Raw genomic sequence first — 11,121 nt, forward strand, 5'->3', positions numbered from 1 at the left:
CAGCAGGAAAGAACCCCGCTTCCGCTCCCTGGACCTCGCAGCAGGTTCACGGTTCTTGATCATCCTCTTCTGATGCTGTGCAACAGTCTTATCCAACGCTTCCATAATCATTCTCGCTCTCTTTCCCCTGTCTCCGCCATAGACATCCAAACCGTTCCCAAGCCCTAAGATAGACCCTTCAACCTTGGCGTTCATCTGAAACGGCGTCTATGGCATCGGGTCGAACGCGTATACCCCACCGCCGGCCCTCTCCGGCGGAATCTTCACATCAATATCCTCCGATTCTGTCGTCCCTACTGCACCACCCAACGCCGACTTCGCCGGGAAATCCTCGAGTCATTATATCCTCCTACATCGCTTTCCTCTCCCCGGACACAATCTCTCTCCGAACGTCATCCGCACTCTTCTCCCGCGTCTCCGCCCCACTCGCAGCTCCTCCGGTGATCCCGCAGCCATTCCGCTCAACGTTAACCGACATCTTCACCGGCGCTGGAGCATGAGCACCGATGAATGTTGAAAAATAGATACCCTCTACGTTAAACCTAACAAATGTAATAGACGCATCCCAAAGCGTAGACTCCGCTGCCCCCGCCGCCAGCGATGACGGAGGTTCCGTAACGTAAAACGTCCCGCAGAATCCCATCTACTGTCATCGCGGAACCAAATCCGTCGTTCAACCTGCCGTAGCCGCCGCTTATCCTCGACCGGTAGACGGTCGAATCTCGGTTCAGCTGGTTAAGATTTATGGGAGGAGGAGAAACGGAAGAATTACGACGAGACAGATCCGAGTTTCTCGAGTTGGAAGAAGGCATCACATTGGACGACGCCATTTCCGGAGGAGTGAGGAAGTTGGAACAGCTGATCTCTCGGTTTGTTTGACCGAGCAACAAGAACGAAGAACAACGCTTTGGGAGAAGGTGGATATTTTCTCGGACAAGAAAATCGTATCTTGCGTATTAGGGTTTTCTGAAATTTTCTTCCCGCGGGAGGGTAGGTTCGAGGTCTGATGGTTGCACCCGCCAGAGATCGGGAGAAACACGTGAAAGGCGCGTGGGTCTATTTGCGCGTGACGGGATTGAACCCAAAACGACCCGTTTTAGCCCGCCCTACTCCTGCCTCCCGTACTCCACGGCAGCCCGACAAGCTTGTCGATAATCAGGTTTAAATAAGACCAGATCGGAAGTGCAGTCAAATGAACACTAAACAAATGACAGCAAGATGTCCAAATTCTCAAACACTTAGAACACAAAACTGACGAGAACTGTTCGAAAAGCATCTGCCTAAAGGTTTCGACACAACAGGAAAAAGAAAGACAGATAAATATGGAGCTTTTTGCTTAAGCCTTGACACGACCGAAAAACTTCTGCTTCTCCTGAGTGGTCTGGAAACGACCATGTCCAAACTTCGAGGAGGTATCGATGAACTTGAGTTTGATCTCCTCGAGTGCCAATCGAGACGTCTGTGTGAGAAGCGACTGACGGAGAGTCACGACTCTCTTCTTTGGTCCCATGCAGCATCCCTTTATCATCAGGTAATCTCCGTTCACAACACCATAATGGGGGAATCCTCCAATTGGTGTGATATCCTTCTCCGTCCTGTTCAACCGGGTTTTCTTATCAGTATACACTGCCTTTAGTATAATCGAGTGAATGGATAATAAGCCGAGAATGTCATACTGACCTATCGAATTCGGTCATGGCCGAGTGAGTTTCCTGGCCGGCCTTGCCGATCCTGTAGATCTTCTTGTTCATCTCAGTACGGTGGTGGTAACCATTCTGACCAGCCCTTGCTACTGTGAAGGACACTCTAGCCGGATGCCAGGCACCGATACAAGCAACCTTACGAAGACCCCTGTGAGTCTTACGGGGAAGACGGGTCACTCCCCAACGGGTAACAACACCCTCATACCCCTTACCCTTGGTAACACCGATCACATCAATCATTTCATCCTTCTGGAAGATAGCATCGATCGGGATCTGCTTCTCGAAGAAACCATAAGCAAAGTCCACCTTCTGGGCAATGTTTCCACCGTTGACCTGGATCTCCATCAGGTGTGCCTTCTTCTGCTTCAAACCCTTCATCTTCCTGATCTGTAGAAAAGCCATTATAGGATTGTCAGCCAACAAGATGCAGAATCCTTCAGCCTTCTAGTATGTTACCAAGTGAGATATAAATCGCAATCAAAAGAAGGAGAGATAAGGCAATTATACCTGAGTATGGGCCAAAACACGGATAACAGAAGCATACTTCTTCATCTTTTCAAGCTGAGTTTGGATGCTCTTCTTGCCCTCATCACTCTCGTACTGCTTGGAGTACTTGGTGAATGCCTTCTTCTTGGACTTGCACCAGTTCTTGTAGAACCTTCTCCTGACTTCCTCGCTCAAATGCTGAGCCCAGACAGTGTTCAAGGAACGGAGACCACGAGGAGTCTTAACATAGGCAACAACACCAACCACCACCATCGGAGGTGTCTCGATGATGGTAACAGCCTCACATGTCTCCTTCTTGTGAAGCTCTAATCAAGGCAGAGTACCAGTTTAGCAAGGAATTACAAAACCAAAAACTAGATAGCAGAATCAAGACAAGCACATCCAAACTACTTACTGGATCCAGGCTTCTCGACTTCTCTGACAATGTGGGTCATACCAGCCTTGTAACCCATGAAGGCCGTAAACTTGCACGGCTTGGATGGATCATCCTTTGGGAACGCCTTCACTGATTCCAAATCACAGACTTGGTAGTGAGAAAAAAACTAATAACACATAGAAACTGATACAACTATATGATAAAGCTAATCAATTCTAACCCAAATACCACCAACGAGAGCGTATCTACCCTGCAAGAAAAGCAAAAGCAATAAAAAATAGAACAAGTACCTTTCCCTCTTTGGCGGTTAGCTCTCTTCCTCGGAAGGAACCCGAGGGAACCGTGTCTTGGGTGCTCAAACTTCCTGTGAGACATTCTTCTCCTGCTTCGGACAAATTTATTGTCAACCATTAAATAAAAAATAATAAAAAGAAGTAAAGAATCGTTTGCATTACGATCACTATCAGCCTCATGATAACAAAAGCACACTAGCAAATGACCATAAACAGAGCATATATGATTAAGAAAAAGGATAATTAACGCCATTACTGATTCCGCTATGAGACGAGGAAGAGAATTCACGGATATCCGCATTCAAAAGTTACAGAGATAAGAGCATTAGATTTCGAATTCAGACTACATCGGTAAACACGGCTAAGGCGAAGGTATTCATCACCAAACCATCATAGGATACAGAAATGAATGCTACACTACTTTCGACAACAGCTTTCCAACAGATTCACGAGAAACATACAGAAACTGGAGGAAGAAAATGAGTGAAACAAGACAAAACCTGAGTCTCTGGTTGACTCCCTCCTGCGGCTAAGCTCCCAAAGCAGCGAACTACAAAAGAGAAGTGCAACTAAACCCTAGTTTCATCTTTATATAAGGCCGACACTTTACCCTAAACCCCCTATTTTCTAATTGGGCCTCCAAAGCCCATCAAAATTACGAAATTTTAAAAGCCCAAAAAACAAAATTAGGGCAGTGACTCACTGTCACCATCCTCCATATATAAGCTCTTTCCCTGCTTGTCAATTCGTTCGTTTCCCAAATCATTCGATTTAGGTTTTCAGCGACAAATTAGGGTTTTTTCTTCATCCTCTCAAAAGCTTCAGTACGGGTTTCGATTTGGATTTGGCTATCTTTATGGTTCGTTTGATCGCTTTTCGAATTGATTTGAAATTACTGTATTTGAGGAGATTGATGAAATCACAGTGCAAAAAACCGCAGCACCCTTGTAGGTGCAGTGAGCGGCAACTTTCCACACGAGATTTCTGACTCTTCTTCCCTCTCTCTTCTTTTCGTCTTTTGCTTCATCTCTTTCGTTCTTCCTCTGTTTCCGGCTTCGGTTTTGTTCTCTGAGGAAAATTGAAACCTGCTAAGGATGGTGTTTGGGAACGCGAATTAGGTTAAACCAGGAGGGAAGGGATCTCTTTTCTGCAACGGAAAAAAATGGGAAACTGAAGTGACAATAGCTTCATCCGAGAAGGTACTGCTCCACTCCACTAGGCTGGAGTACCGCAGATTTCGATAGAAAAATTAAATAATTTTAAATAATAATCGAAATAGGAATCGAATTAAATTCAATATAATAATCGGATTATTATAATTTTTTAAAAACCGGAAATGATGAACTTCGAATATAAATGAATTGGAACTAATAAACTGACAGATATCCAAATAAGCCACTAGGTACTAGAGTGGTGTGCTGCGCATTTTGGTTTTGGTGTAATCCGGTTTAGAGATTTATATTATTTAGACTATAATAGAAATCGGTATTTCAAAATTCTCTCTCTCTCTCTCTCTATATATATATTTAACGAGGCCCATTTACATATATGTATGTATATATGTATATATATGGATGGACACAACAAACAAAAAAAAAAAATCTTTAAAAATCAGATTTTTTAAATAAAAAATGAACCAAAAGAAAATTAAAAATCAGAATTTGGTTTACAAATTAATTTGTGTGTCATGTTGAAGATATATATATATATATATAAATAACGAAAAATACTATATCTTAAATTTGTTTGAAATATTTTGGAGATATGTCTCAAGTTTTAGATTAAAATTTGTTTACTTATGAAAACAGGTAAAATTTTGCATATATGTACATAGAAATTGCAGGATTAAATTCGACTTTCACATTCTCAAAATCAATTCTAACAAATACTAAATTATTTTCATACCCTTTTCTTGTATGTATGTGTGTATATATAAAGCTTTGTTTTACAGGAAAAAAAAATCTAAGATTGACTATTACATATGATCTCAACTATAGGTATACACAAATGTTTTAATTTTAAAGAAATTGCTAATATTGGAAATGGACGTTTAAGAGCAGTTATTAACTTTCGAAGAAATCGCAGTTATTAATGAGTATATATATCATATACTCCACAAATGTTAAAAGGAAAATAAACAATGTTATTTCCGTTTCAATTGGCGAAAAACATGTCACCATAATCTCTCTAATTTCTTTACGATATCTAGATTTTGTTATTATATTGATATTATTCCCTAATATGAAAATAAATTTCAGATACACAGTTTGGGACTCGATCATAAATTAAATTTAGATGGAACAAGTATCCAAAGTTGCTCTTTCCGTCAAAAATCAAATTGAATATAACAACAATAAGATCACTCTGTACTATCTATAAATACATCAAGTAATTTAAAAATATTGGTTCATAGTTGATAATGTACAAAAAAAAAATGTCCCGAGCAGGAAGAAGTCTCAAGTGTGTTTTTCTCGTTGTTCTCGTTTCTTTTGCGACGGTGACCGATGCCAGCAGCTCCAAAGTGTACAATGTGGTGAGATTCAAAAACAGGTTGAAGTCCAACAAGAATCTCAAGATAAACTGCAGCAAACGAAAAGCCGTGGACCAAGTGGTTCCTCCCGACACAGTTTTCAGGTTCAACGTGGATGATAATTTCTTCGGGACGACCAAAATCTACTGCGAGCTGAGACAGGGACCGAACTACGAGCATCACCAAAGTTTCAAGGCGTACTGGACCAACTTCTGGAGGACACCGGGCGTGAAATACTCGTGGGATGTGAGGGAAGACGGCATCTACTTCACCAAAAACACCAAGAAACCTTGGTTGGAGAAGCCTTGGGAGTTCAAGTATGGTTGGCTGGGATGAGAATATTCTATATGATTTGTTGTGAAAGAAAAAAATCTATATGAAACTGCATTCTGCGTCTGGAATCATTTCGATATTAATAAAAAAAAATTATGATATGTAAATTCACCGGATCTTCAAACTAATTACATCTTCTACAAAATCAGATAAATCTATGTGAATATGAGTTGGTATTGAGTTATTAATAAAGTTGTTATTGACTCCTATAGAGATGTATTGTTGTATGTATACAAGGTGTCCTATATAAGATTTGGTAATCCCGTACTAAACCTTTTTTTTTCCAATTGATGAGTCTTTTTTTTTTACTTACTCCAAATCTACACACATAAATTCAGAAATAAAAAGATAAATTAATAACATTTTAAAATTGTGGGTATAGAAAATTTGTGATTAGTTTAGAAATGAGAATAAGAACTCGTACTCGAAGTGATAGGAGAGCCGAGAGAGACAATGAGAGAATACGTGATGAAAGAATAGCATTATTTCTTGATGATCTTACAAAATAATATAAATGGACTTAAATAGAAAAGTAAGACTAAAAAAGAAGGAAATAAAATATGTTCCTAACGTCTCCTTAGAAGGGGAAAAGGAAGAATAAATTATTTTCTATACAAATAGGGAAAAAAAAAAGACACGTGGAGCTAAGTATGGAAGGAATCAAGTGATTGAATCAATCACATTTGATGCATTCCAAACGGTTATAACATGACCCACATATGCGATAGTACTCTTGATATGATTTGCATGTGAATGCATGCTGAAATCTTCATGAATTATGCTCTATTTATAACTTAGTTCGCTTCGTAACCCGTCCACATTGATTCAACCCATTTGGTTTTATTCTCTTCCACAGTATATATATTGTAGTTATTCATATAGATATTTATAATAAAATAATTTGACATCCCTGAAATTTTCTAATATCATGTGTATATTTTGTTACTATAAATATAAAACGTTTATAATCGCATTAAAGAATAAAAGATTTGAAACTTTAAAAGAGCAGACAAATGAAATCAAATTAAGTAAAGAAGGAAACTTTAAATTATTTATCCATATCCTACTGATAATTATTACTGTGAATATGTGATCACCAATGTTTTTTTTTAAGTTGACTTGTATTATTTTATTGCCAAAATATATTTAGTGTGAAACCTTCAATAGGAATTTATTTTAAAGTTATTAAAAAAATTAAACTATTTTATTTTTTAACTTGATCATTATCAAATATTTCATTATTTCATGTATTTTTTTTTAAATTAGCGAATCTATTTAGAATTTGATATATTCAAATCTCTACTGTTGTAACAACCCAGTTTTCTAAAAAAAAAAAAAACAGAACGTTCGTTCTGAAAAACACAGAACGGGCGGACCGCGTAGGAATAGACCGTCCGTTCCAGACAGTCCCGGAACGGACGGACTGGACTGTCGGCAGGGACCAAAGTCGCGACTTTCGTCCGGACCGACCTGAAAGTGACCCAAATGCACTAATTCGACCAGAAAACCCGACCTTTTGACCCTAAGCACGATTTGTTCCACGCCTGGGTCCGGATTTCAACCAATAATTCGACCAATTCGGGCTTTATTTAGCCAGCGACCAAAGTCGCGACTTTCGTCCGGACCGACCTGAAAGTGACCCAAATGCACTAATTCGACCAGAAAACCCGACCTTTTGACCCTAAGCACGATTTGTTCCACGCCTGGGTCCGGATTTCAACCAATAATTCGACCAATTCGGGCTTTATTTAGCCACCTTCTTCCTCTTCATTCTTCCTCAACCTCAGAGCCGAATTCTCCCTCAAATCCGAGTAACTCACGTCGTTACTTACTTCTACAGACGCAGAGGAACATCACCGAGCTCCCAATCCCTCAACCAACGCGTGAATTTAACCCGAGGTGAGTGAATTCGAGTTTAATTCGGAAGTCTGTTAGACATGGGTTTTGGATTTTGAGTGATTTTGTGCGAAATTGATGTCTGATTCGTGTTCTACTTGTAATTCTATGAGTTTTAGTGTAATACCCATAGTGAATCGTGCATGTTTGAGTGATTCTGGCGAGATCCGAGGACCAGAATGTCCGGTCTGAGGTCAGACCATCCGTTCTAGGTCTGCAGGAGAAATACAGAAGTCCAGAGGTTGAAGATGAAGTCCGGAACGTCCGTTGTAACCAGACCGTCCGTTCTGGTAAAACAGAACGTCCGTTCTGGTCCAACAGAACGTCCGTTCTGGACCAAATAGAACGTCCGTTCCAACCGTCTGGATCGATCGGTCTAGGACTAGACCGATCGGTCTGAAAAAAAAAGAATAACGGAACCGGAAAATTTCACCATGAGGAAAATTTAAAAACATGATAAGACGGGTCTAATATGACCTTGGTTAAAATTATGAAAAAGTGAAAAATATAAATTATACCGGAATTACGGGCCCCACGTAGTCTGGACCCAAAATGAATAACAGGTAAGGTTAAAAACCACAGAATGAACCGAACTGGTTATCCGGACGGACCGGGACCAGCTAAGTCATACCGGAGGTACAATTCGGTAAAATCGATGAAAAGATTCAAAGAAAATATACAATCAAAGATAAAAGACTACACAAGCGAAAATGCATGTATAGTAAATAAACTATATAAATGCATGTGATTGGGGTAGCTGGCATGGCACTAGCGTTAATTCGGAAGGGTTCGGATTAACGTTTAGCGCGTGATTGTAGAAACGGACGTTTGTGAATGATTATACGATGATTGCGAGTTTGCGTCCCATCTATGGGCCATCCGATCCGGGTCGGATGCCACCCGTGTGGGATATGATTGTGAATGTGGCGATGAATACGATGATTGCGAGTTTGCGTCCCATCTATGGGCCATCCGATCCGGGTCGGATGCCACCCGTGTGGGATATGATTGTGAATGTGGCGATGATACGATCGCGCCAACGTCCGAACGACAGGACGGTCATGGGCACCCCGATGACTTGCGTGGATAGCCGATTGTAGTCGGTACTATTGCGTGACGAGGAATACACGGTTTTTAGGACCGCGCCAACGTATCCGCTAGCGACGGAGCGGATTCCGGGAGATGAGTCTTCCGAGGATGAGGCAATACATATACCTGAGATTCGGGTGGATTGTGGTCCCCCGAGGAGGTGGTACGGACTTACTCTGCCAGGTTCGGGCCCGAACCTGACAAGTATTTCTGCGGCGGATGGTCGGCGAGGGAGAGTTGCAGCGATTGGCTCTCTCGTTATAGTCGACGGCGTCGGTTGTAGCCGACGTCAGGTGAGCTCCGGTATTGAGAGGTGACATCAATGCCGGAGTCGGGTGACACGCCTAGCATCGAGAGATGCCATCGATGCTAGGGTGGGGTGATGTGTTCGGGCGGAGAAAATAAAAAGATACTTATGCCGGATTCCGAGTGGTTGCGGAGTAGATGGAATCCGAGGAGAGAGATGGTTGTGCTACGCACATGGGGAGTACATACCTACGCATGGTGCGCGTAGAGACGATTTGACGGACTCTGTCCTGCGACTTGTCGTACGGACTTGATTGTGATTGCTGCGTGCTTACAGTGATTCATGTTTTCAATTCTTGTTTATTAGAATACTAGTATATACACACACATATATATATATATCCACTGAGGAGCGGCGGACGTCAGAGACTTGGGTGACCTGCCGTGTGATCATGTATAATTATTTTTCTACTGTACATTTACGTATTTGGGAAGTTATGACGGTGGTAGACTTTTATGGTTTGTAATAATGTGATCCTACCACTGTTTATGTATAATTATAACTGGAATAATGTACCGTATATGTATGTATGAATATTTTCTTCCGCTTAACTCTGCAAATAAAAGTTTTAAATTCCTGCAGATTTTTGGAAAATGTGATTTTATTTTACTTGTCCATGTGACGCAACTCGTATTGCGGGATGCAGGTTCCGGGCGTTACAACTGTCGCATAGAGTACATTAATTAAGTTACCAATGTGATTTGCCACGAAAACCCCATGCTCGAAGACTGTTTTTCATGTGCATATATAAAATTTTATATTTTACCCCCCCCCCCAAAAGTTGCGTGTGTCGCTTTTTTTTGTTGTTGTTAGAATTTGTTGTTATGATATCAAGGGAACGACTGGTTGCACCGCCGTCACCTGGAAATGGAGCGGTTGCGGGCGATTGAAAAACTGACTGGTTGAACCGCAACCAATCACAATCGCAACCAAACTTGTGTTTTCTAATCGCAGCTTTCATCTTACAATCGCAATCACAATTACCTATTTTTAAATTTGATGCCATTTTGCTTTCTTCTCGGTAACAAGCATCGTTCGCATTCGTGGTGCAGTTTTTGGCGCCTCTCCTTCGACCTCAATCTGTTGAGGGGGAATTGGGTCTGTTCTGTTAGTGATGTGGGTCCATTGTCCCTTACTTCTAAATGTGGTTTTTGCGGCTTTCGATCAATAAAAGTAATTTTCCGCGTTTAGGGTTATCGGAATCGGCTTCGACATGTTATCTATGGTGTCGAGAGAAAAAGAGCAAGATAGAGTTGCGAAAGAAATTGAGTTGCTTATTGGTCAAGAAAGCAATACCGTTGGCTTTTGTTGGTCGATTGTCTTGGACATGAGTTGATTTGGTTATCCTCAATGTTAATTTAGAATTATTCGTTCAAATAAAAGAATAAGAAAATAAAAATAAATAAAAAGACGGGTAAATTGCCAATATTTTGTATCCACTTAATAAATCAAATTAACGTCGAATTTAATAACCAAAATTTATGAATTGACAAAAGGTACCCCAATTATTTTTAAAATTTAAATTTTAAGTTCGGTCGGTCCGTTAAGATATAAAAATGATGATTTAAATAGTTCATGGAGTTCGATTTCGAATCGAAACATATGAAAACATATTCACATAATACACTAAAGTTATTCCGATCGAAAAGATGACACATAGCATCTTTTCATGAGAATAAATATACAAAAATGAACACCAAGAGAAAATTAAAAGAAACGGAGTATCCGTTTTATATCAGAAAGTCATAACCAGAAGTGGTCTTTATTCGATTTAGTTATTTTCAGATTGGTTATTTCGGTTTAACAAAATTTACAATCAAACAATTATTTAGTTTAAATCATTTGGCTCGGGTATTGGTCATTTCGGTTCAGTTATTTATACAAAATATTATAATCAAAAAATGAAAATTTTAAATTTGGGTCGGTTATAAGAAAAAGAATTATTATCCAACAAATTCAAGATTATATACAAACGTAACTCTGGTTAGAGATATTAACAATTTTTTTTTTTTAAAAAAAAACAAACCAACAAAGCACTAGATAAAATATTCGTTGTGGCATAAGAAAAATAATTAACGACTCTTCCG

The 11,121-nt window shown here is 40.1% G+C and overlaps 3 protein-coding genes across 3 annotated transcripts; 1 reads left to right on the top strand and 2 right to left on the bottom strand.

Annotated features, from left to right (window-relative positions):
• Positions 1-349: 349 nt before the first annotated feature.
• LOC104807034 lies at positions 350-830 on the bottom strand. The gene is made up of 2 exons (XM_010532144.1): positions 548-830; positions 350-489 (listed from the first exon to the last, which is right to left on the bottom strand). Exons 1-2 carry the CDS (start codon positions 828-830, stop codon positions 350-352), a joined length of 423 nt encoding a protein of 140 aa, XP_010530446.1.
• Positions 831-1,178: 348 nt separating this feature from the next.
• LOC104806862 (60S ribosomal protein L3-1-like) lies at positions 1,179-3,464 on the bottom strand. Its single transcript, XM_010531950.1, has 6 exons — positions 3,380-3,464; positions 2,877-2,968; positions 2,605-2,715; positions 2,211-2,515; positions 1,681-2,090; positions 1,179-1,595 (listed from the first exon to the last, which is right to left on the bottom strand). Exons 2-6 carry the CDS (start codon positions 2,959-2,961, stop codon positions 1,337-1,339), a joined length of 1,170 nt encoding a protein of 389 aa, XP_010530252.1. The 5' UTR covers positions 2,962-2,968; positions 3,380-3,464; the 3' UTR covers positions 1,179-1,336.
• Positions 3,465-4,952: 1,488 nt separating this feature from the next.
• LOC104806861 lies at positions 4,953-5,803 on the top strand. The gene has a single exon (XM_010531949.1). The coding sequence runs from the start codon at positions 5,299-5,301 to the stop codon at positions 5,743-5,745; it is 447 nt and encodes a 148-aa protein (XP_010530251.1). The 5' UTR covers positions 4,953-5,298; the 3' UTR covers positions 5,746-5,803.
• The last annotated feature ends 5,318 nt before the right edge of the window (positions 5,804-11,121 follow it).

The sequence above is a fragment of the Tarenaya hassleriana genome, unplaced genomic scaffold (genome assembly GCF_000463585.1).
Source record: "Tarenaya hassleriana unplaced genomic scaffold, ASM46358v1 Cleome12, whole genome shotgun sequence".
NCBI lineage: Eukaryota > Viridiplantae > Streptophyta > Magnoliopsida > Brassicales > Cleomaceae > Tarenaya > Tarenaya hassleriana.

What these genes read in the sequence shown, in the direction of transcription:
- LOC104807034 (XM_010532144.1), bottom strand. Translation starts at nt 830, where the DNA reads ATGGCGTCGTCCAATGTGATGCCTTCTTCCAACTCGAGAAACTCGGAT. An exon ending in GGGATGCGTCTATTACATTT is followed by an intron (nt 490 to 547) that starts GTTAGGTTTAAC and finishes CTCATGCTCCAG; the next exon opens with CGCCGGTGAAGATGTCGGTT.
- LOC104806862 (XM_010531950.1), bottom strand. Translation starts at nt 2,961, where the DNA reads ATGTCTCACAGGAAGTTTGAGCACCCAAGACACGGTTCCCTCGGGTTC. An exon ending in TAACCGCCAAAGAGGGAAAG is followed by an intron (nt 2,716 to 2,876) that starts GTACTTGTTCTA and finishes ATTTGGAATCAG; the next exon opens with TGAAGGCGTTCCCAAAGGAT. An exon ending in GTGTTTTGGCCCATACTCAG is followed by an intron (nt 2,091 to 2,210) that starts GTATAATTGCCT and finishes GCTTTTCTACAG; the next exon opens with ATCAGGAAGATGAAGGGTTT.
- LOC104806861 (XM_010531949.1), top strand. Translation starts at nt 5,299, where the DNA reads ATGTACAAAAAAAAAATGTCCCGAGCAGGAAGAAGTCTCAAGTGTGTT.